At 41.4% G+C, this 26,601-nt stretch overlaps 1 protein-coding gene across 1 annotated transcript in view; it reads right to left on the bottom strand.

Annotated features, from left to right (window-relative positions):
• Positions 1-24,795, bottom strand: part of syn2b (synapsin IIb) — an 84,079-nt gene extending 59,284 nt beyond the window's left edge. The window contains exon 1 of the mRNA XM_070958405.1: positions 23,855-24,795. Coding sequence (XP_070814506.1) covers positions 23,855-24,303 — 449 coding nt within the window. The 5' untranslated portion in view covers positions 24,304-24,795. The remainder of the gene's footprint in view (positions 1-23,854) is intronic.
• Positions 24,796-26,601: the final 1,806 nt, after the last annotated feature.

Raw genomic sequence — 26,601 nt, 5'->3', positions numbered from 1 at the left:
CAGTGGCAAGTCGAAACGAGAGCTCTATGCTCTCGGACAAGAACTTGGAGTGGACATCTGCGGTCCCAGCAGTGTCAAGGGAACTCAACGGAGTTCCCAAATACACAGAGCTTTGAAGGTGTTCCTCTGACACGTGACCCTGATCAATACACAGTGGTTTTTCAAGATATGAAGCATCTTGTAGCCTCACTATCCCTTTCTACTGAAGGTCAAGAGTGGACAAAAAAGGTCAGTTTTCTGACGATAGTCATTACCCACAACTGGTAGACGAATTAATTTAAAGTTGAAGTGGTTTAGAAGAATATGTTCGAGTCAAACATAACTTTCATAATCAAATAAGTAAGAGATGACTAAGGAATGTATTTCCAACATTTTTATATCTTATATTTCTATACTTATTTACTCACTACTCAACAGATAAAGATGGAAATGGAGACTATTTGAAGTATTTTGCCACTTTCTTTGGGCCTCCCTTGACCTCACAGTATAGAGGAATGATTCGATCCTCACCCACGCCATCTTCAAGCTTAAAAAAAAAGATAAAGCCGAAGCCAGTTGGCCTGCTTGAGGAGATCCAGACCTCATCTGCTCAGCAGCAGGGTCATAAGAGATGTTTCCAGCTGTGTTTAAGGTAAGTCAGTGTGTAGGATTTAAGAGAAATTGATCACCTCAAGGATTACAAGGAGCACCTTCAAAATCTTTGTATTAGATGCACAGCAGAAGGGTTTGAGGATGAGAGATATACAGCTGATGTCACAGCCATGACTTAAATGTGAAGGGAATTACACTCAAGAGGAACGTCACAGGTCTCACACATCCACAGCTGAAGCGGCAGATGGAAGCTAGCATCAACATCAGTGTGGATGTTATCAAAGCAAGGTTTGGTGGTTTTGTGAAGGGCATCCAGACAATATTGGATTCTTTTGGAGTGCCAGGAGAGCAATCCAACCTACTTATCTTCAGATATGACAGCCTGGCAGACCTGGAGAGGCATTTTGAGAAGTCTTTAACAAGAAAGAATATATTTGACAAGACACTGCATTGCCATTTGAGACACTTATTGCAAGATGTGGAAACTCAATTGCTCTGTGTTATCCTTGAGAGTACAAAGCAATATAGCAGCAATCCAGGATGAGTGACAAGGGCTCAAAATCCTGGTAAGCTAGAACTCCTAGGACACTGGCTTGTGGAAGGTGCTGCTGACGAAGTATCCCTACAAGCCAAGCTACAAAGTAAGGAAGAGCAGTCCCATTATTTTCAGAATAAAACACCTACACATTTTATTCTGCATAACAGATCACGTTAAGTAGATGAGTTTAAAATACATATACATTTCAGATAAAGGTATGAATTAAAATTAACTTAAAAGATGTCATCTATTTCTTTAGAACATACTGGAGTTGGTGCAGATCATGCGGGTGCTCCCCACTTTTGAAACAGAGATTCTCAGGATCCTACTGGCGAATCCTTTTATTTTGTGCTGTTTTGTCCAAATAATGGCTTTCTCACTGAATTTGCTCAGTTTATATCTTCTGTAGTTGTAAAACCTGACAAAGTTATGATTGTTGGTGATTTTAATATGCATGTGGATGCACCAAATACATTTGCTGCTGAGTTTTTAAACACAACTCAGTCCTTGAATTTACTGCAACATGTTTCAGGGCCAACCCGCAATCATGACCATTCTCTTGATTTGGTTTTTACTTTGGGCCTGAATCTTAATACTAAACTAAACTGGAGGTTCCTTTTATTCACACGAAACCACTGCTTTCATTTTTTAATATGACTGACTGATTGCAATAAGAATCCTAGACTTTCATTTAGCACAACTGATAGATTGGTGAACCCAGCCCCTCCCCTTATACCAGTCTTTTCTATTACTGACTGTGAAATGTTTTTATTGTTCTTTGAGGATAAGGTCTAAAATAATGCCTCCTTGTACCTCAGACTGTGGTTGACTGTGCAGCCTGTGTTTCTCTGTTGAGCCAGTTTAGCCCTGTTTTACTGGAAGAACTCACAGCCACTGTCTCCAAAAGCACCATTCCTCCAGCACTCTTGACATTGACTCCACCTCGCTTTTTGAAGATGTTATTGATTCCTTGGAAATATACATACTCTCCATTGTGAATAGTTCTCTTAGCTCTGCCTGTGTGCCTGATCATTTTAAACATGCAATTATTACCATTAAAAAAGCCAAATCTTGACCCATTGCTTCCCATTAACTATAGACCTATATACAAACTTCCTTTTATTTACAAAGTCTTTGAAAAGCAGTTTATGAAAAACTTGAACAGGTCGTGGACAGCAATCTTTAAATTCCAGTCTGGTTTTGAACTACAGTTCTGAAACCGCTCAAGGTCTCAAATGATATTTTAATGCATTTGGAGGAATGTTCAGTTCTGTTGCTGCTTGATGTAAGAGCAGCCTTTGACCCTGTCCTTCAATTCTTCTTAGTGGGCTTGAGCAGTGGGGTCGGTATAATGGTCTGTTCTTGACTGGTTTTACTCTTACTTGTCAGACAGAAGTTTTTCTGTGGCCACTATGTCTCCTCACCTGCTCAGCTGATATGTGCTGTACCCCAGGGTTCAATCCTTGGTCCTATTCTTTTGTCCATGTTCTCCCTTGGTTTCTTAATTAGTCAATTTTCAAAATATGAACTTTGAGTGTCACATAGAGGAATTGGTCAACATTATTGTAATTACTGTTTATCACCCTGAGTCGTTTTTCTGGGTCTCAGCTCAAGTTGATCCAAAATATGGCCGCTCGACTTTTAACTAACACATGATGTAGGTCACACATTGCACCAGTGTTGGCCAGTCTACACTGGTTACCCACGGAGTGCAGAATTGATTGTAAAATTCTTTTAATCACCTGCAAAGCACTTCTTGGGCTGGCCTCGCTTTAATATTTCTGAATTATCGTGTCCCCTAACAAACTTTGGTTTGGGGGCACTTTACAAATAAAGTTTACTTACTAAGTCAGGAGTCCATTTCAGCTGCCCAGTGTGAAAGAGGCTTTTCTGCCCAAAACCACACCAAGAATTCAGCAAGAAGCTGCTTTGGAGTGTCGACAACTGAAGACTTGATATAAGTAGAGCAATTTGATCTCAGTTGTGCTGTTGACCGCTGGCTCAGCTCAAAGTTGGACAGATAATGAGCTTACAACAGCTGCTGGACCAGTGACTGAGCACACTTTTTTTTGGCATATAAAACTAAGAATAACTACTCTACTATAGAGATGTTGATACTGTTTATACTGGCTATGCACTTTAAAGCAATTTAAAGTATAAATAATTACATAATTATTAAATAAATACAGTGTAAAGCAGAGATAATTAAACTTTTTGTATTCAAACAAATGAAATATTTTGCTTGTAAGTCATACACCTTTTTTTATGGAAACACAAATTATAGGATGAATTTTCATTGTGCCACTAAATTTCTTTATGCGCTCCTAAAATTTTCAACTTTGTCGTACATGTGGTCCTCTGGACAAAAGTAAGCATCAGGCCCTGGTTACACTGAGGGTTAAACTCTGCCACTGCAGCTGCACCACCTGTGAGAAGGAAGCTGCAAGCACATGATGTGGCCAATCAAGCCTCATCACTATTGCCTTAAGAGTTGGGGTTTTGCCAGTTGGAAATCGATTTTTAAAGGATTTCTGTGGCTTTGGAGAGAGTTAGCCACTATTTCATCATAGCCTCTTCTCTGCCCTTTGCTCTTGCTCCATCATACGGTGAGACAAGCAGATACATGCACAGCACAGCATACACTGCAGCTCCCTATTGGCAGCAGCAAAACCTCAATGTGGGTGTTTGAGATGTGCTCAGGAGGGAGGATATTTTCTGGTCACGACTCAAAGGCAGCACGCACTGCACATGCAAACACATACGCATGCAGGCATACACATACACACAGTCGTGTTTCCCTCACATTTAGGCACATTACACAGACCTCCATTAATTTCCTGGAGACTTACCCTAACCTAACCTTAACCCCAGTCTTAATCCTAAAATGTAATGATTTACATCACGGGGACTTGTTTTTTGTCCCCATAAGGAAGGTGAGTCCCCACGATGTGAGTAATACATGGCCACACACGCTCGTTTAGCTAAACGCTGACGTTTTCCTGCCAGAATTCTTTAAGCCATTTTAGAGATGTGTGTGCTTAGACATGTCATGTGACTTCTCCTGAGGAGTGTGAAATGCAAACATGTAATTGGTGAATCTATATGCAGAAGGCAGTCTCCAGCATGACAGCAAATAATCACTCACTGTAAATCCACACACACACACACACACACACACACACACACACACACACACACACACACACACACACACACACACACACACACACACACACACATACACACACAGACAAGCCCACCCCTACAGTGCATGCACATATGGAAACACACATAGTTATCTACAGAGAACAGAAAGCAGCTCCCACAATTAGTTTTCAGGTTAAAAAAAAAGCATCATTGACTCATTCCTTCTTCTTCTTCTAATCTCCTCAGTGTAGCGGTAATTATTCCTTTAGAGTATAGTTTAGGCGAAGGAACATCCACTCCCAGCTACGACATACAGTAGTTCAATTACTTATCTATTGATTTATAGGGCCTCTGTTTGTAGACAGGATGAATAACTATGAGTCACAGGAAGACACTGAAACAATACCTGTCAATTAGAAGAATGACTGAAAAGAAGCAGGCAGACAAATGACGTTGAGTTGTCATATCTCGAACAAATACATCGGCAAAAAAACATCAAAAATCCCCAAATGAAAAATGAATAATATTCTGCAAAAAACATGCTGTAAATAGGCACATATCCATCAGCATTTGTATGAGATGCACCAGGCTTTCAGCATTTCATCTAATTCCACTGTAAACCCCTCCAAGACAATATTAGACACTCAGAGCAAGGTGACCTAGTGGAAAGAAAGTCCACAAATATAGGAGGGTGGGGCGGATGAATGAGTCTAACAAACACATGACTTTCACCCAGCGAACAATCTTCCCTAAATCTAACCAAGTCACTCTGAAACTTCAAACAAACCCAGTAGTTTTGCTGTGGAAAAACCTAACCAAGCTGTGACAACATGGTGGAAAGGCTTTCTGGCAGGAGGGCTAAGAACATGCAGTCACAGAGGAGTGAGAGGATCATAGAGACACACTGCTGCCTGTAGTATTCCTATAATATTCCCATAGTATTTGTATGATCATTCAATAGTGTATGTATTGCTAGAAATATAGACCAAGCCACCTCTGAACAAAATATTTTCAGTAAGACATGACTGAAGATGTAGTTTGTACTGTAGGCTCAAAGCTAGGCTAAGCATTAAGTTGGGTCAGGGTTTGGGTCACCCCCACCCTGTTAAAAAAGAACAAATCCCACTACAGAAACAATTGGGTGACCCTTTGATCAATGTCACAAAATAAGGGACAAGAGGCATGGCTGCGAACACATCCCCAGAGGATTGGATGTTCGAGTAACATCAATACAATGTACAAAGAAACGCATCAGATCTAACTCAAAATAATACTACTACTGCAACTACACAAATGGAACCTGATACCGGCAGACTCTGTGAACAGAATGGCGCTTCAATCCTACTTATACTTTGCACATGTCCACCACTGAAAGACAGGTGGACTAAAATCCAGCAGGTTATTTTTGAAATCCTGCACAAAAAGTTCCAAGTCTCTGAAAAACTGTGTATTTTGGGCTTTTCACTGATCTTCGGGAGTCTGACTTGTCCTCATTTGAGAAGAGATGGATTATCTTGGCTTTTACAACAGCTAAACAGATACTACTGAGGTGTGTGTGTGTGTGTGTGTGTGTGTGTGTGTGTGTGTGTGTGTGTGTGTGTGTGTGTGTGTGTGTGTGTGTGTGTGTGTGTGTGTGTGTGTGTTATCTAATTATCTAATTTGGTTTGTTTCTTCTTTCCCAAGGAGTATTTATGTATATATGTTTATTTCTGATAGATCTCTTACCAGTTTAAGTATAATTTCACTTTCTGACTGACTGATTATTATTATTATCATGTATATTGTACTTATTACTCATATATATATACTTATATACTTTTCACAATTCAATTATACAGTATAGTCCTTAATGTCACTTAACTCATTCACTGCTTTATTAATTTATGTTTTATTCATTACAAATAGTTCAGTTCTGTTTTTGCTTGGTTTTTGCCTCTCAGCCCATCTGTGCCTCTGTGAATTGTATAATCCCCAAAGACATTAATTTTGATTGGAACTAATTGCGAACACAAAGTTGGATTGCCTCTTAATTCATTTGAAAGCAGGCTGGTGTGACTTAACAGTCACGAGGCTGACACAACATCATGTATCATCATACTACGGTGGTGTTTCAATGTTTGTTGTGTGTCCTGTGTAGTGTGCGTGTTTGTATACGGAGAGTCAACAGAGAGCGATCTCCCACTTGGCCTTTGCATTTTGTAGCGTTTCCATATTGACAGTTTGGCACTTCCACCTACTGCATGCTGCACGTCATGAGCCAGCTATGTACCATGTGTGGTGTGTGCATGTATGTGAAGGAGGGAGAGACAAGCAGGCCCAATTTGCCATTTAGTTTCAAAAAATCAGCACATTCTTACCAGTTCTCTTCCTCAAAAAGTCATCTGATGGTTCAGGGTTTAATACCAGTATTTATAATGGCAGAACTGTGGGATCAAATCAATGAATTTCAATAGAATTGTGGCGATCAGTGGATTCATTTGTGGAAGTAAATGAGTTCGACATGATCTTTGGCACATAAATTTCCACCCTTGACCTCTTATAAACCATCCTGACAGAGTTGGCCTTTGAGGAAACAGAGAGAGAGTTGAAGAGTCTCCAAATTGGACAAAGCTGTATTAGCTCACACTATCTAACTTCATGTGTTCCTGCTCTGTTGGAGTATAAACTGCTCGTCAAAAGAGATGCGGCATGGTTTGCAGTCAATCATGAGACAGGACCCTGGTTTAAGTGTAGTAAAGCAGTCCTACGTCACCAAGATTCAAGAACATACAGATGAATCAGGGCACCAAGACCTGGTTTTTTAGGTAAAGACCAGATTTAGGTTTTGTTTACAGTTATTCTGTAATTCTGATATTCATGTTTCCATCCACGGTTAGGAATTGGAAGCACTGACAGGAACAGCTGGTGTGCTAATTCTCTGGTTGGTTGCCACCAAACCATTGAAGTATAAAGGGGGTGCAATTAAAAGAACAGCAGTCAAACCTCAAGCGGTAGAAAGCATGATGGAAATATGATGCTTTGTTTATGTTTGTTTCACGTATGCAGTCGAGGAACGACACAGTCACCTCATCACTCTGCACAGCTGAAGCCTCAGTTAATGTTTTTGTCACATGCTTCACGTATGGCATGATTTATTTGCCAAGCGTGTTTCAATTACAATGTTTATTGTTACTGTTGCGCATCAAATAGCAAGGCAAATTCCCTGTACTGTATGTGAAATCCTACTTGGCAATAAATCTCTTTCTTATTTCTAAGCTCATAGCTGTGCGCCTACACACACAGTGAGGGCAGAGGAGTAAAATTTGTGATAAAACATGTTGTTGTAGTGGTTAAGAGTATGATTTGGTGCTATTCGGCTTGCATTATGTCAAAGGACCTCACAAGTGTAGAGATGCAAATAAGTGTGTGTATGTGTGTTAACTGTGCTGTATTTCCTGCCAAAATGCACCATTGCACCTTACACCATATGGTCAACTGAGCCATTTACGACCTCAGAGAATTACTATTTGATGCTGTGATGCAGCTGGCTAAAGCCCTAAAAGCCTGGCAAGACAATCAGGCCTCAGCGAATTTAAAGTCACAACTAGCTCATCCCTCTTTCCACTTGCTGTCTTCAATGCTGCTGTACTACAGTGACTAGTGTAAAAATCAAACTTTCTTTTTATGTCTGCTCACTTATGAGAAGCAGCTCCTTTACTACATGACATTTCAGTTTGGCTATTACAACAATTGAGAGAGGAAGAGGACTAGATTTGGCAGAAGGTGCAGAACTAATGGTGGCTAGATGCAGGGTGGGAGACTGCGTCTGTATTGTATACCACTATATGTGTAGGGTCTGCATTTCCCTGTTGCTGTAATGTCCTCTCTGTTGATGCCATGTATTCTACAGAAAGTGATGACAAAACGCCGCAGAACGAAGGTCAGAGCTGTCTCATTATCTAAACCACTTCATCTTTCACAAAACACTTTATCCGATTAATATCACAATGCACCAGCAGCCCCTGTAGAACCTCGAACTGGCAAAGCTTATCAATTCCTGCTCCCGATGTCAGTGAGCTTTGGACGAAAGCCTGCACAGGTTTTATAACAATATTGGATTTTTGCATCAATATGATAAGGTACCTGAATTTGGATTAGCTGAAAGCAGACATTCACCTACTGTTTAGTTTAATAACTCAGTCTTCTTGAAAACTGCCATATTCAATATACAGTATATCTCTATGATAGTCTAAAATTAAATCTACTGGAGCAGAAAAGTTCAAAAACACACACCCCTAATATCAACAATTAAAACTTAAAGACTTTAGATCTTATAGGATAAAACATGTTTTGTCTTGTACATAACAGATGTCACACTCCATAATTGAGATGAATAATCTCCACTTCTGTGTTGCCATTGCAGCCAGCTGACTCTGCTGAAAGAGATGATCTTTCACACTCCTTGGTCAAAAACCTACATAAAGTCTATGCATGTGAAATGTTCTGTAATGTACCTGACTGTGTTGTAAAACAAGGTCCTGCTTCTAAACTAACTAAAGCGTAGGCAACGGCAGCAGAGTCAGGAGTGAGCCGAGCAGCCAGTGGCTCAGACTAGCTTTGGGCCTATCTGATCCTTTGATGGATAGGAGCCTCTCATTATATGGATTGAACTGAGACAGGGAGAGAGAGCAACAGACACTGAGAAGATAGTTACCAGGGGAGAAAAGCCTACAGCCCTATTTGATACAGCTTCTTGTTAGACACCATAAGTAGCTAATGGTTATGGATGGACAATCTTTCCCTCTGCTGAGCTCATTTTCCCTCCATCTTATCTATTTTATTTTTGTCTGTCTCTTTCCTACAAGCTCTCTCAACCATTACCTCCATTCTATCTGGTTTCTCTGTTTTCTATTTTTTCCCCTTTACTCTTTACTTCCTCTATCTGTCAGATCCCCCGATTCCCTACTGACTCCAAATCTAACTGTGCTTCACATCGACCGTAGCTTAATGGTGGACAAACAAAGGCGGGCTGAACCTACTCTGCTCGCAGCTCGCAGACAAAAAGGATACACTGAGCAGGCATGACCCTCCATCTGAATTCTGCCAAGGGGAATTCATGGAACCTCAGAATTAATTTGGGAAGCCCTCAGCCCCGTGTTTAATCACACAGCAGAGTTAGGTGGGTGCTTCTTTGCAAAGGTCTGTGCAGGGCTGGCTCAAGGGAAAAATCCTCGCCCAGTCAGCTTATTGCATCGCGCTACTGCTGAGCTGATCAAATTATGTGTACTTTCAGCACAATTACAGTATTTGATGGCACAAGCTGCGAGCCACAAAGAACACTGGGCATCATGTAAAAACTGCTCGTGTGAACACATTCGTTCAAATGTGATTCAAGAAAATTGGTGGCAGTCACCAATTTTCTCCTACTTCAGATTTTCTCTCAGATGCAAATGAAAGTGAAGTTGTTGAGCTTTTGCAGCCTGTTTAATGGAATCTGATTGGAGCATTACACCTTGTGCTTGTCTCGATGAACCAACTGCTAATGTCCTCATAACAAAAGCTAATAGAAACCGATTTTTACATTTTGGTTAAAATCTGGGCTACACTTGGATGGAAACCTGACTTGAATGTCATAAATATCACAGTGCGGCGCTGCTCTGATAACACGTCACTGACGGTACGGCTCGACTCCCTTTTTTTGGTTGTCCAATGTTAAAAGTTGTGGATTTTACTCTGTACCCGGTACAAGTGAAAACACAGCAGATCACTGACTGGTCAGGGACAGTTGTCACTACAATCGTCAGTTTCATGACACAAACATCCTGCACACCGACTGCAAATCGAGAGTGCAATTTCTTCATTCACTCAACAGATTTGAAAAAAATGGCCGCCCCCAAAGGCAGGCCACGGTCAACTGATGAAGCGCAGACGTTCCTCTGCGTGGCTGCCAGTGAAAGGATCTCTAAATGAGAGGACAGCCTCCATTGTTCCTGCGTGTTTCTGTCACTTCGCAAGATGATCATGGCAGGTCCACCTGGTGTTGCTATGACGATGAGCTATGAATCCCGCCTACACTGACAGGGTGTTCAGACGAGTACCAAAAGCCTGTTGATACTCACCAACAAGTATCAAGTGATTTCCAAAAAGTTTGTGCAGCTAAGAGCATTTGGTGGATCTGACTTGGAAGACTACTGCAACCCTCACAGAAGACAGTAAAAGATGTTTTACGATAAGAATATGAAGTCACATTAATAAACACACAAAATACGGAGCGCTAACTACAGTACAGAAAACATTATTATTATACTGGGGAACAGTGTCATAGAAACTGTTGAATGCGTTTCAACTTCTGTGAAGCTCGGGGAAAGTGCGCTGCACTATTAACACTTTTAATCGGCTGCAACTCTACACTAAAGATGTCCATGATACAGCAGATACAGTACGCCTGCCTCCATGCAAAACAATCTAATTAGTATGTTTCCATGGCAACTAGGATAGCAGAGATGTGTGTCTTTGTGTTGCTGTTAGATCTGAGATAAATAGAAGTTAGACAGCGGGAAGTTATGAAAGCAGTGCAAAACCATTGTTGACAAGTTTCATGACAAGTTTCTTTTCTTTTTTTTTATATTTGCGTGTGTGGAGAAAAATAGCATTGAGTAGTTGCTGTAACCAAGATGCAGTCCCTCGTGATTTGTGCCCGAGTTGGTCAAATTAAAAGGCCAAATAATGAGGTCAAATCATGAGTCCCCTCACTCAGATACTGAAGGATGGTTTAACGTCTTGATGTTTGTTCATATGAATAATATCATGCCCTGTCAGTGCCATCAATTATACTTCCTCTGCTGCAATTTTACCAGAGAAATGAGCCAAAAGTGTGCAATTAATCAGACAGTAAAGCCAGGCCTGTAAACCTGGCGACAGTTTTACAGCAAATCATCCATCTTTCAAATCCAATTAGATGGAAATAAATAATTAACACGTGCCAATATTGAATCGGTGCAGCCTTGTAAATGGTTTGATTATTGGTATTTATGTGCCAGTGGCTTCCTGTGACTGTGGCAGCCCGTTTTGGACTACTTGTCTGTGTTGATATGACCCCACTGGCAATTAAATGACTTCTATCAGCCATGTGCTCTTATCTTGATTGAACCAAAGTAAGAAAAAAGTTCCATATCCTAAGAAGTTTATGCCTCATTTGTTGGAAAGGTGATTAATAGGGCTACCTACATGCACTCAACGGCTTTACCACTAATAAGAATATACGTGCATATGGTCCACTATGATTAAAAACTGTGCTGGATGTGATTTCTGCCTTCTTCACTCATACACAGAGGAGTGAATATGTAATAGAACATAAGAGAAGAACCACAAGTCCATCCATCTTTCTTATTGTTCACTTTAATGATGCACAATGCTGGTACAACAGGTAGCTGGCCAATTTTTGTATAAAGGAGCTGAGCAACCGTCTTCCTTTTGTTTAAAAGAATCAAATTTTTAGCAGCAGGAACCTTGTGTCTTGACTGGAGGTATGTCAGTGTCACACTCGGGTGTGACGCAGCACCAAGCAGCAAAGTTCCTGATCTATTTTCCCATCAGCATTGATAGACACTTCAGTAATTATGATGGCGAAGTAGGCTTTTTTCATATTTTAACCTACATAGCCATAGGTTACTGTTTACAAAAGCAATTTATCTAACATATGTATAGCATATGTAGGCTACCATGGCCTTGTTTGTTGCAATAGTTAGGAAACCTGCTGTCACATACATTGTTTAATTTGCTGATTTGTGTGTCATGGATGGTGGCAGCTCTAAACAGGAGTCAGAAAACGGGTGACATAACAAATAAGTTAGCTTCCAAAATGTTAAATATATTTATTCAGTGCCTTTTTATTGGGCACCAGCCTCACGTTTCTGTGCTTATTGTAAAAAAGATAGACATGAAGTGTGAATAAACATTTCAGGTCATGGTAAGCCCATGGGATGCAGCTGAGAGACGAGGCTGCAAGGAGCCGCTGTAGACAGCTGCATAAATTAAAATTAGAGTATATCTGTTGCGTGAGACTCAAGTAAAAACTTGTCTGGTACACCTGCAGTCTAGACACAGGTGAAGACACATAGGACGTTACCCTTGTCATAGACATGTATTTTGACTGATTCATAGCAATGTTCCTTGTAATGATGGATGCAAAGACAGGTGCTTTGTAAAGGCTTTCAACCATTTCATATGATTTTCATGAGCAGATGTTTATGGTTATGTGGTTGTCATGGATTTGAAAATGTTGACATGAGATAAATGTCTCCTAATGAGGGGAATGTTCTGTGAAAGCCTTTAGAAAACCAAATGTCGGTGCTTAAGAATTTCAAAGGTTAAATCATAATTAATCTCACAAACTGCTGACGCTCTTCTCTCTATTGACTTTATGACGCCCGCTCGGTTGTTCCCTTTCCTCTTTTGTCTCTCAGCCTCTGGTTGCTGATAAAATTGAGGTCATAATACTTTAACGCCGCCTGCCACACATTTCCGAAGGACGGCCTCACACAACCACGACCACCATAAATGACAGATAAAAACAATCTTTGGTACAAAGTTATGTTTACAAGTAGCACAATAAGCTCAGTGTGTGTCGCAGCAGTAACTCACTCTTTCAATGGTGAACATGTCGAGAGCTCTGATGCTTAACTTATCAGCGAGCCGATGCAGGTTATTAAGTCATTAATATTACTGCATTTTTCACAACTGTGCTGTCTAACATTGTGACTAAAACAAATAAAGCTCCACTGTGACTCTGTGTTTTGATGAAGAAATATTGTATTAGCACACGTTTTGAACTGCCACTCAGACAACCTCTGTTATGATACCATAATTTTATGAACACATATAATACCAACACATTCTGGTCAGTTACCAAGAATATAACAACAGCAACATGACCAGCTGATCATCCCAGTACTGTGTGGGAGAACTGATGTATTTATTAGCACCCCTACAGCATATAAACAGCAATTATGTTTGTCAGACTGCTGTAGAGGAAAGACTCATTTCCTTCAGCTCTGGCAGTCCGTCACACTGTACATCACATTGTACAAATCGGCTAAAACTTTGGCACAAGGTGACACAAGCAGCAAATGTCATTCTGAACAATGTGACACATTCCTACTTCCTGTGCAGACGGAGAGTTAAAAGAAAAATCTGGTTCATTTTAGTTAAAGTTGCCAATGTGGCACACATGCTGAAAAAGTCAGGATTCAGCAATTGTGGGCTCAGTCTTCGGCTGAATCAGGTGACTTCCTGCTGACTCACTGCTCAGATGAATGATAAAGTGATTTAGTGTTGCAGGTCTTAAAGACTTTTTCGTTTTCATTGGAAGTAATCCATGAGAGGCACTTCAGAGTGTTTGTGATGCTCAGAATATAATTCTTCTTCCTCTTCTTGTGTTGATTGTGTATGGGGAAAAGTCTGTTTGGGACAAAGTGGATCATGTGACCAGATACAGGATTTCTTTTGTGGCTGCTACGCCAAAATCAGCTCACAGATCAGCAACACTCCTGACAGTATTATGCTTCAACACAAGAGCTTGTCAGATGGTCGCACAGCTTTGTAAACTCCACCCTCCCCACCTCTCAAACGTCATCAATGGGGCACCACGTCCAACAATTTCTGTAACTGTCTGAAACCGACAATCCGACATTCACACCCACGTCACTCAGTGATAAGCCAGGTGTTTGGAGGTGAGAAAGCTGGCAATATTTGAACACCCTCAAGCCCTCTTTCCTTTTCTTCTTCCAGGAAAGGCTGTCTGAGGATGTGCTCTGAGGATAACACATTTAAATGCTTATCACATCTCCTGCCCTTCCATGAATGCAGTCTTTTTATCCCAATTTGGGCCATTTGGGCCAATAAAAATTAAAATGCGTCAAACAGCTGTGTCAATTATTTTCTTTCCATTCATTGTGGGCTGCCAGTCGGAAGTCATCTGTTGAAAAACCCTTCAGGAGAGAGACGCATGTATGAAGAAAATGCATGAGCTTATCAATTATTTGAATGACAAACGATTTGCATTTTGTCATGGCTCCTAACTGAATTTGTTAATGCTTTTATCTGTTGTACTTTGTATCTCAGACACGTATACATCTACAAAAGCTGAAGTGAGGTGTAGAGACACGGCGAGAAATGGTGCGCTGTCGCGATGGGGAAGCTTACATTCTTGTGCGTGAACGTACAAGTTTGATGTCTCATTTCTCATATTCATTTGTGCAACTCGTGCGGGAAAACTGTAAACTGTAAACAGGTCTTTGTGGTAAATCACCATAAATTTTCAAGACGATTGAAGAGGATTACCTGTTGCCATAGAAACTGTGGACTATTTCACCAGAGGTTGTGATGCTGACTGGTCTTGTTTATGGCCCCCCTAGGTATCCTTATGCCTCATGCATAGTAACAGGTTTATCTCTGAAATCCTGCAGAGAAGTCAGGGTGGCTCCCAATCTGAATACAATCAGCAAAGCTAACAATAGACAATAATAAACAACAACAATAATAATAATAATAAACACCTTTCTTTGTATTACTATACAAACAGTTTTCCCAGCTGCCATATGTGACTTTAGTTGCACACAGCACATAGTAAAAGTCACTCTGCTGGTCCTTTCAGTCCATTGCAGCATACACAGCTATAGGAGGACAACCTAGAGAGAGGAGTCCTGAGTTCTGATAAACTCTAAACTGTAGATTCAATGCAAATATACTTTATTATGAGTAAAAAATAGTCATAGCTGTTGTGCTGTAGCTCCAATAGATGCATCTTTACGGGACTGCCCAGGTAATAAGCTGCTCATTAAGTTGTGTGTCCTCATCCTGCCGAAGAGGCCATTTAATCAAAGAGGACCGAAGAGGTCTGTTTGTACAACATGCACAAGCTACAATCAGACTAAAGGTCAAAATGCAAGGTAGAATTGAAATTACTGCATGTCTACTGAGGCAATGATTTTTCACCTAATGCCTTTATCTTTGGAGATTAATTGATTTTTACATCATTGGCTATTACTAATGTGTATGAAACACTCTTTGAAATGCAGCACTTTAGTTTTAATGTAGCACTAACACCAAAATATTTTGTCTGACTGCTATCTTAAATAGTTTAAAAGTATGTAACTGATACATTTTGATTACATTTGAGTAATAATCATTGCCTAAGATGAGCTAACCTGTGTAATTCTTTTTATACATGAATGCACCTGTAACTTATTGACATATGATTGATTGATTGATTGATTGATTGACTGTCTGGCTTCGTCCAGATACTTCTATTTTCAAATGCTTTTTTTTTTTTTCTTAAAAAGATACAATTCTAAAATTGGTAATCTATTTTCAACAATCAACATTAAAGCTTCATACATTAGACATACAGAGCATATATAATTTCAAAGCAAAAGCCTACATAGAAAATGTCTCTATCTCTCTATTGCATATTACAAAACAAGAACAAAAACAAAGCAATGCTTGCAAACAATACAACAGATTGATAATATTAGCATTATGTGGTTTAATGATATAGTGAGATACCGGCTTACCCTAAGTTTTCCTACAATCAACTTAACATACTGGAAATAACACCAAAACCTTTCATCTTTTAAACGGGCAAAAAGAGCTTTAAGCTAACTGTTAGCAAAGTTACACACCATGTTAGCTACTGTCCACAATGCTACCCCCTCCATCAGATATTGTATAGGGTTTCTGGTTTTTTAAATGTCCTTTGACAAAGAACAGTTATTTAAACAAAGATTTGTGGTGATAATGAAACGATAAATAGTCAGCTTGGGACATGAGAAAGACAGCAACAACTGTTAATATGTTAGCTAACGTAACTAGCTAGTAGGCTAGGCTGTCGTCATTAGCCTCTTTCTGCTAATTCTTCTTGACAAACCCATCTCACAAATTAATATAAATTCATTAAAGGGAGTTAAATACAAATGCAATTTTATTTATATGTCTTTATATGTCAAAACTCATGTTGCTAGTTAGCTATTTTTTTGACAACAGACCACCTTAGTTGTGTTTCTGCATCATTCACTTGACCATTCATTCAGACTATTCTGCTGCTTGTGCTTGTGGCATCTTTTTTTTTTTTTTTTTGGAATAAAGCCCCCCAAGCTGTTTGGCTCTTTCAGCTTAACAGCCTGTTGAGGTGTAAATTTATGGAGATAGAACAGGCAGTAAGTGCCGTGCTTATCTAACTGTATTTACAAAATGTCTGCCACAGTGTGCCAAAAAGCAAAGTCAGGAAAAATGGAAGGGAAACATACCTACTTACCAATACACAGCCAGGGTATATTTCGCTTCCTGTCCCATTCAAATTAGCTAAAAGGATAACTGTTTCTCTTGACATTAATTTAACGGGCCTCAGGGAAAAAAGCTCTTCTTAACGCTGGTTATTAGTCAGTCAGTACTGACAGAGCCACGGCCACAAATCTGCAGTCACTAATAATCTGGTCTCCTGGGAGCAGGCACAAGGCCTCTGTTTACTTAGAGACTCCTCACAGAGACAGGGGAATATTAAGCATATTAGAAAATACTTATCATAAAAGCTGGGCAACAAAACCAGCGTATAATAACTTGGTCAACGGGTCCTAATTTATGATGCCAATGAACGTCTTCCAACTGTTAGTAAGAGCTGCTTGTTTCTCTACATAGACGTGGCCTGCACAGACAAGCCCAAACAAACAAATCCTCCAAAATAAACCACATACAATGTATTTCATTGCAAAACAACTTGTAAGGGGGTTTCATATCTGATCCAACTATGGACAGGAAGACATTTCTTCTCAATGCCTTCAAATGGTGAGGTTAGACACAAAAACTACTTAAAAAGTTTGGAAAAGACCCCTTTTTTTTTTATTAAGAAGGTTAAGGTTTGGAAGCAGTTATAATGAGGGCTACACTGTTGATTAATCTGCATAGTTTTTTTTAAATTCATTAGTTAATTAATCACATAGCACATGAAAGTCCAAAAATAGAGAAACACATCTATTCTAAATTGTTGCTGATTCATTTTCTGGATCAACTAATTGATCAACTAACTGTTTCAGCTCTAGTCATGATTAAAAAGGAGCCAGAACTACTTGAGATCAAGGAAAGAACACAGCCATCATTAAAAAGAAATATGAACGATAAATGCTTTAATTTTTCTTGTGAGGGCAGTTGCATTTGAACCCCAAAACCAATTCAAACACATACTTTCAACACAATAACCAAGTTTTGAACTTGTAAAACTATACCGTCCTATTTTGGAAGTTGCAAGGTTACACATTTTACCTTGGAGTTGTTGCTGTATCATCCCTCTTGGGCTGAAAATGCCATTGGTCTGGTGTGACAACAGCTGAGAGGTACAAGACATGAGGACGAGGAAACCAGGAGGACCTTATAAAGTCACCATGACACTGCCGCCGGCTGTAATAAGGTCAGATCTCAGCCAGAGTGCGTGGAAACGTGACCCGCAGCTGAGAACCATAATGCCACCGATAATTCCTAATCACTGCAAGTCAAACCTTCGGCACAAATCACAAGCACCCTTTACACTGATCTGACCCGTTTGCTGTTTATAGCCAGTGTTTTTTGAATAACCTTTAACAATGAACAGCTTCATTCCCAAATCTCAGTTCTACTGTAAACTCGGACAGCAGAAATGAGGAACAGTACTGAATGTAACACTTTTTTCCCACCCATCGTGTATAATTAGACAACAGAATAAAGAAACAGAGAATGCACGTGCTTGTAAATGTGTGTATGTGTGTGTGAGATGTTGACGGAGGTCTGCAGGGCTCCACCTCCCCACCTGCTCTCACTGTGTACTCCTCTCTCCACTAGCAGGGGAGATTTTTTTCTTTTTTAGCGCATGCATGAATGCAAGCGAACAGACGTACAGAAACGTAACACTTTTGTCCACATTCATTTCAAGTTGTTGTAATCATACGCAAAACGTGTCAATAAAAACAAGACGTTTTCTGCTGTGCAACCACAGGAAACCAAACAACCCCAACAGACGTGGTGCATTTTTTGTTAGAAAGAATTACTAATTGAAATCATGTTTATAGCACTGCCACTTCTGTGAAGCGGCTTCAAATGTTGGTACTTGTTGGTTAATCAGCTATGCTTTGAAATACCAACCAGTTAAAGTTGCAGTTTAAAGCTCGAGCCTTGACTGCAGGGCAACTGGGTGACATTCACCATCAGCCCCTGCTCGTCGGAGAGCTGTGCGTCAACCTGCAGGCAAGCCAACAAAACCCTCCACTTTGAGTCATATCAAAAAGTCAACAGTCCGAAAGATTCTCCTCTGATGGGTATTTATGCAAAATAGGTGGTAAATACCCTCACTGGTGCTCGGGCAGAAACTGCAGCGTGCATCCTCAACAGATAGAGAGATAAAGAATGTGAGAGCAAAAAGAGGGAGTGGGAGAGATGTAGACAGATATAGAGCGCAAAGGAAAGAGAGCAGATGCGGCCTTTGGGCTGAAACTGCTGAATCACCACGTCTCTTCTCATTACTTCATCACGTCATGAACCCGGAGCACTTTCTCTGGAGCCAGGCGCAGAGAGACCGTCATGATAAAAGGCAGCACAGAGGAGAGAGATGCAGGAAAACACACAGAGAGAGGGTGAGACAAACAGGAAAGAGAAAGCGATGACGGGAGATTCCCTGATTGTGTCCCTCTATCTTCCTCAATCCTCCCCTCTGTGCCAGCATCACCTTGAAAGGCCCTGGAGGACACTGTCTCTTCCCTCACCCACCTCAGTGGGCTCGGGTCTGTTACATAAGGACTACATCAAACACACACACACACACACACACACACACACACACACACACACACACACACACACACACACACACACACACACACACACACACACACACACACATTCTGAACTGCCTGCAAAAACATTCACTCTTTCATCTTGCAGCATTACTGCCAGACTCCCATTGTGGTCTCATTTTGTGGCACAGTCGAAAAAAAGCCATCATAGTACGATAGTCGACATGAGAGCTCAGAGAGCAAGCTGTGAGACGAAGAGCGAGTCACGATACCTGTGGTTGCTCGCGAACTGCCAGCTATTTCAGGAGATGCCAGCGTTATTCAGAGTTACAGCATGTTTGTAACTGCATGTCTAGTGTCCCTGAATTAGCAAAGCCTGCCGAATGCACATTTACATTTGCTAATTTTGTCTTTTTACATTACAAGATTTCTGCTGTTAACAGTCACTCATATTATGCTCGTTAGAGAAGGTTTGTGTTGCCAAAAATGAAAACCCCTGTGCACATGTTGGTTATATTATCCAGAGCTGTAAGTCTACCTTTGAATGTATTGACCCTACCGTCATTGAATGGTCTAATCTATAGCCAATAATTAATTAATTAATAGTCCATAATCTGTAACTCTGCAGGCAAATAGGGAGAAGTAAACACAAAATCAAGAGGGTACTGGGGTTCAGTGCATATAGCCTAACATGTTCATACAACGTGATTTCTTTTGCAGTTCAACTGCAGTGAAAGACCTCGAATTATCTGAAGCACATGACAGTAAATGTTGTGTCAGTAAGTGTTGTGGAGCTCTGCTTCGCTTGCAGGTGCTTCTTCAAATCTGAAGTAGAGCTCTTTGCAGCTGACAGACACTCATCACTCAGGCACAAGGTAATTCACTGCGATGCCAGTCCCTTGTCCCTTTCGCCTACAAATTTTAAATAATGTGAATACTTCAATGACATAAAGACTGTCCCCTCCGCCATCTTGCTAGCTTAGACACACGTGAACACTGGTACCACCATAGGATTGATACCTTCCATTATTGCGCAGCCACACCCAGGAAGTGGAAAGAAAAACGTGACTGTATCAGGGATTGTTTGTATTAGATTCTTACATAACATGTGTCCTGGTACTTGGTGGCATTACGGTAAGCTGGGATCGATTCAAAGAAACTCCTCAGATACCAAATGTGCTTTAAAAATAAACACACATTTCATGAGGAGCTGTTAAGAGTTTCTAAATCATGTGAGGAAGTCAGAGTAGCAGTTTGCCCAGCAGCTCTGGAATTAATTCCCAATTGAAGTCCTACTACAAGGAGATTGAATGCACTTAGGGGAGGAAAGTGTCAGCCAAATGAATGTAACGTGCTGTAAACTAACAGTTCTAACGACTGCCTCCGATTGATGGCATCTTAAATCAGAAATCCGATGTGTGGTCATTTCGCACAAGCTTTGTGATTTTATTCAAAGTGAAATGAGGGCCTAAAGTTTCATGGTGAGGAATCATCTGAAGTCTGGCTTCAAAATCTGTTTTTATGTGTCAAGTGTGTCCTCTCATTCCTGATCAATCAGAACGTAGCCTTAATGTGGAGCTCATACAGAGTCTCGACAGGGAGAATTTCCAGTGTGTCTTTTTGTTTTTCAAGTTATTATTACTGAGAGCCTCTTGTCCCACTCTTTGCTGAGTGGAAAATCAATAACATTTAGTGGAATGCCTCACTGGCCCAGATGCTTTAAGGGAAGCTCTGCCTGCTCTGTCCCAAAGAAATAACATTAATATTTATGCTGAGTTCCCTGGGTGAAATATTGCTCACAAACAAAATTCTTCTGGAAATAGTGCCTGTGAAGTTGTACATTCATTCATTCACATTTCTTAAATGTTCAATTAAACCACTTACCTGGGTCATAGGAGTTGCCCTCGCACGGCAGCAAACTCGCATTTGCATCTTAGGAACTTCGTCGTTGCAGACCACCAGACAGACACATTTTGTGGAGATTTTGCAAAAACACAAAAATGTATTTCTACATTGGCAACATCTACAGTGGTGGAATGTAAAGTATGCTTACTCATATAATGTCCTTAAATACAAAAGAGTGTACTTCTACTCAGACGGAAGCATTATACTTTTCCTTGCTGTGTTTATCTGACAGCTTTAGTTACTAGTTACTTAAGAAATTAAGATTTTTGCATATAAAACATGATAGTTTATTAAATATGATGCTTTGTCATAAATTACAATTAGTAGAATAACTGAAAATTAACAGGCAGGTGATACATTTGAAAATTATTTGGTGGTATTAGTACTTTCACTTCAGAAAAGGATCTGAACACTGGCTCCACCATTGCACATCTATACATTATACTTTACAGCATTCACTGCAGTCACTGCAAACGCCCACAATCTTTTTCATGTTTGCTGTCACAAAAGTAATGTAATCATATCCCCTCTTTGTAAAACCACAGTGCATCATGCAAGCCAAGCCACATCATTAGTGGAGGTTGCAAATCACTTAAAATAATTGTCACAGGACCACGAGAGGTACCAACAACAGCAAGCTACAGTGATTTCTAAGGGCAACAATATGGCTGTGAAAGACAGGTCGGATTTAACTCTCACATGTTTTCTCTGGCTATGTACAGTAGTTGACGCTTGCTCATGTATTCGGAAGGTGCAAAGAGACAGAAAATCCAAACCTCTCTTAAGCTGTTTTCATTGAGATTTGACAGGTTACAATTCAGATGATCAGTCTGAAAACATATTTTGTGAAAGCAGAACTGCATTAAGTCAAGGCATGCATTCAAGTGCCTCTTTTCTGAATGTAGGCTGCAGTGTCTCACATTCAGACATCACCACATCACGATGGTGGCAGCCATTCAATCATAAGCCACCAAAAACGCTCACAGCAAGAGATACAGGATTACCATAATGTAGAGCCGCCATTCACATTCAGTCAGTACAGTATAGTGGAACCTCAGCACTCATGCATGCATCCACACATGCATAAAACATGGTTTCAGAGATAATCCTGTGCTGACTGCATTTGAAATCATGTCCACTGCACTAAACAGTAAAAATAATTCAGTCCATTTTATTCTCCGGTGTCTGTAACTCAGACATTACTGAATCAATGCTACATGGCACTGGCTTATTTCAAAACAGATGCCGGTCATACACATGGTGTTACTGGTAGACAGTATTATGGATTAAAATACTGCACAATGCCCATTTAAAGAGAACTGGAATCTGTGCCAAAATGCGTAATAGTGACGATGCATTTAGTTACATTTGCATTTTACATTTTGCAGACACTTAAATCTCAGGATCAGACACCTAAAATGGCAAAACCCCAAGGAGGGATGTATTCACACGCTTCCTGGGCAATAAAGCATGTTTATTTACTGAACTATAATTGGAAATTTATTTTTCTGATGTGTCTTTGCAATTCTTAAGATGCATTTTCATGCAAACTTGACAAACCATTCACAACTCAAAGCCCACTTGCTCGCTTGCTCTGGAGCTTTTGACCATATAACAGATGGGATTTGTTGAGTTGTCACTGACCTCTAGACTCTAAAGTAGTGCCAATAGGGCTCAGACACTGGGGTCTAGAGTCTGAGCCCTTTTGGGACTTCTCATCCTTGCTGGCTTAAAAGCTTGCCACATCATTCTTGACCTTGGAAAAAGCAACAATCTCAACTCAAGGTCCACTTACTCACTTCCTCTGCTACGTTTCTGACCATAGCAGAGGGTGTTTGTCTGCAACAGTGAACATGCTCAGTTTTATGTGGGATACCACACAATAATTGCCATCTGACAACACTCCAGCACGTCCATTAAATAGAAAAGGTCAAAAGTGTCTCAAGCGGCCGCCACTTTATCACGTAGCCATCCAATCCAAGGCTGACAAGATGAAACTACATCGAGATAATAACAGCAATGAATGGCTGTAAAATCCATCATCAGCATCCACATAGAAAACCTTTATAGTTGGAAAATGTGATTTGTAGGACCAGAGAGCAGCAAGTGGGGTATCAACATTAATACACAGCCTAGGGCTTAAATTTCACTTGTAGACTGTGTTTTATTCAGTGCTACGTGCTCTTGCATGAGTTTATCACATAAAAATAATATCCTGTTGGCCAACTTGTGCTGTCAAGGAATGGAAACACTAATGGTTCTCTAGCGCACATACACGCACACACACACACACACACACACACACACACACACACACACACACACACACACACACACACACACACACACACACACACACACACACACACACTCACACACTCACTAGCATGAACATGCACACACAAAACATCAAAAAGGCTCATATAAACACACAAAAGCAGAGGCAGGTGACAGTGCTGGGTGGTGAGATGTGTGAATCCAAAGCCCAGAGAAAAGCTGCCCTGTCTGTTTAGATTAATAGGACTGTTTCTATTTTGGGAGCAGCTTCAATGAGAGAGGAGAAGACAGTTTAATACGAAGGCTTAGAACACAAACAAAAAACACTGAATAGGCAAAAGCACGTAAGAGTCCATTTCATGTCAAATTAAAACCAATCGTAATTACACGGGTCAGTCAGCATTAGGCCAGATATTTTTCAAATAAACACTAAATCACGCTCCTTCTGGCTGACTATAAACCAAACATTTTTTACACCAAATCTGGAGAGTATCCCAAGAACTCGGGAATAGCGTGCCAGTTAGCACAACCACCATCAACTTCCCACCAGTCAATTGGACAAAACTCAACCAATCATTAAAGTCACTTGGATCTGAACACTTACCACTCGTGCTGTGGCTCATCGATGATCAACAGGATCTTGAACTTCTTGGAGAGGGAGGGAGAGGGAGCCGACTGCTCCACAAACCCGGCGGCGGACGCAGCCGTCTGTTTGACCGCGTTGGTGATGGAGCTGAAGGAGCTGAAGAAGCCAGAGGAGCCACCAGAAGAGGAGGAGGAGGAGGATGACTGGGCCTGTTGAGGCTGCTGAGCCAGCTGGTTCGGACGCCGCTCCTGAGCTGCGGGGGAGCTGGCTGGCACCTGGGACGGCGCTGGAGCTTTGGTTGGGGACTGGGCAGGGGCGGGTGCCACGGCTGGAGTTGCACCCTGCTGGGAAGGGGAGGTGGTGGTGGGGGGAGCAGTTGGGTCAGGCCTCTGGAGGTCTGTCATGTAGCCGTTGGGCAGGTTGGACATGAAGCTGCTGTCCGAGAGACGGCGCCGGAGGAAGTTCATGATTGCGGCTGAAAGGTCGGTCTCTCAGTCGGTCGGTGAGTTGTGTCTCTTGATTTCTTGGCTGTGAATGGAGTGAAAGCAGAGACGGGCAGAGATGGGCACAGAGAGATCAGAGGTTAGATGAATGACAGAGAGCAGATCAGTCCAAGTGATCGAGGCGGTGGGTGAAGGAGAGCTGCTCCTGTGTTGGAAGAATGGAAAGCAGGAAGGAAGGAAAGGATGGATGAAGCAATGGTTACAGCTCTGGTCCAGTCTTCAGGAGACAGCTCTCCAAAGCTCAGCTAAGCCAGCAAAACAGCGCGTGAGTGTATGTGGTGGTCCTCCTTCTGAGCCTCACACCTCCTCACAAATGCTTGTGTGTGATGTGTGAGAGTGTGTGTCCGAGAGAGAGAGGTGTGGTGTCGCCCCCTTTGGTGAGGTGCCGGTGCTCTCCCCCCTCTACTCTGCCTTCCTGCCTCCCGAGCTGCTGCAAGCCGAATGTGCTCAAGAGATGCTGCTCCCTCCGCTTATCTCACCCTTTCACTCGCTCACGCTCCCTCCCTTTTCCTCTCGCTCACTCGCTCACTCGGCACGCCGTCTCCCCCTCCCCCCGCCTCGCCTCCTCCTCCTCTCTCCTGTCATCATCCTCCTACATCACAGGCTACGTGTGTGTGTCGTGCTGCAGCCTTGTAGCGCGGCGTGCCGTGTGCAACCACTGGAAGGGGTTTCCTGCGAGCGTGCATAAGGTGGAGTTCACAGATGGAAACACCATCCACCCTGCCCTGCAAGCCCCACCTCCTTCTCCCTTCATCCTTCCATCCATCCATCTTTTCTGCCCTCCTCCTCCTCGACCTGTCTTCTCTTCATCCCTCCGCTGCAGGCTCGTGCATGCAACCGTGCTGATGCATTTTCTAGTGGATTCATTCTCGTGGAACTGAATGTACCAATGTTTTGACATTAAAAGCATGGGCGTCCAGGGCTGGTTTGTAATCTAACCTGCTCCAGTGGAGAAGCCCAGGTAGAGGTCAGGAGGAGCAGAAATTCATTACTCTCTCAAATGAATCCTGCCACTGGAATGTGTTGCCCTTCATTAATGTGTCCTGTTCTTCAGCCAGTGAAAGCAGCACTGATCAAGGGCAGCCAGGCTTGAGGAGACCCTGCAGTGATCAGTATGATTTTGGATGCATTTTTCATCATCCTTTGATAATCTGAAATAGGGTCTAGGGCAGTGTAGCATCAGCAAATCAACAGTTTTGGCAAGCCTTGATTTCCTAGCAGGCCGCTCAAAAAGAATAACTCTAACACACATTCTCCTTTCTTTTACAGAGTCAATAAGCATCTGTGTTACAGCTTATTCCTAAACAAACATCTCCTCCCCACAGTATGCCCAGCTTCATTATGCATTCACTATTTCAGGGCATGAGTAGAGCACGATTCCTAAATGCCATCAGCAGAAGCAGGCTGCGTCTGCACTGTTTCGCTGCTCTTCGTTTTACTTCAAAAAAACAGCCAGAAGATGACAGGACAAAGAGGGAGAAAGAAGATTATTCAAGCGGGAGGAAAATCCCACACTCGTCTGAACCACACTCTCTGCAATCGAACACTGCGGTAGAAGAAAATAGAGACCTACTGTTCTTCCATCTTTACTTCAGTCGGCATTTATTCCTTAAAGGATGCTGAAGGTTATCAGATGTGACTGTTCATTCAGCATCAAGTATTGAGATTTCTGGAAACAAACAGCTTTCAGTGCACATTTGATTCACGCTGATGCTATCTCAGTTTATGGAAAGGCATTCCTTGACCTTCGTGCCGTTGAGGGGCTGCTTTTCAGCTTCACTCGACACCAATCATATGGCATATCTCTTTTGAACCTCAGCTATTTTTGAGGGACTCATAATGGCTTTTTTTTTTTACACTTAAGAAATTGTTGCCGATGAGCCCGTACTGTACAGATTATCGTTCAATATCGCACCATATTCAGCCACCAGCTCTGCCCTTTTATTCACCCTTTAGGTTTTAAACAGTTGCACATCGTACTGTGTTTTTAAATCTATTAAGACCAATGCCTTTAGGGTGCATCTAAATTTATATGATGTGCAGCATGTCAGGAAATCTGCTGATGACAGAAGAATACTGAACCCACTTTAGTTGCCATTAAAAAAGCGTCATGTCCAGAAGAGAGATGTCAGCACATAGGCAGTACTTTGGACACAAGAAGCACTGTGGTCAAGGCGAATACAGTGTTGTGGAAATAATCCAAAAATCGACCTGTGATAAGTCCTCAAAAGAGATTGTTTTGCATAACATGCAGGTGCATGC

Source organism: Chaetodon trifascialis, chromosome 3, assembly GCF_039877785.1.
Source record: "Chaetodon trifascialis isolate fChaTrf1 chromosome 3, fChaTrf1.hap1, whole genome shotgun sequence".
Lineage (NCBI taxonomy): Eukaryota > Metazoa > Chordata > Actinopteri > Chaetodontiformes > Chaetodontidae > Chaetodon > Chaetodon trifascialis.
The sequence above is the reverse complement of the archived record's forward strand: the minus strand, read 5'-3'. Positions and strand labels throughout refer to the sequence as shown.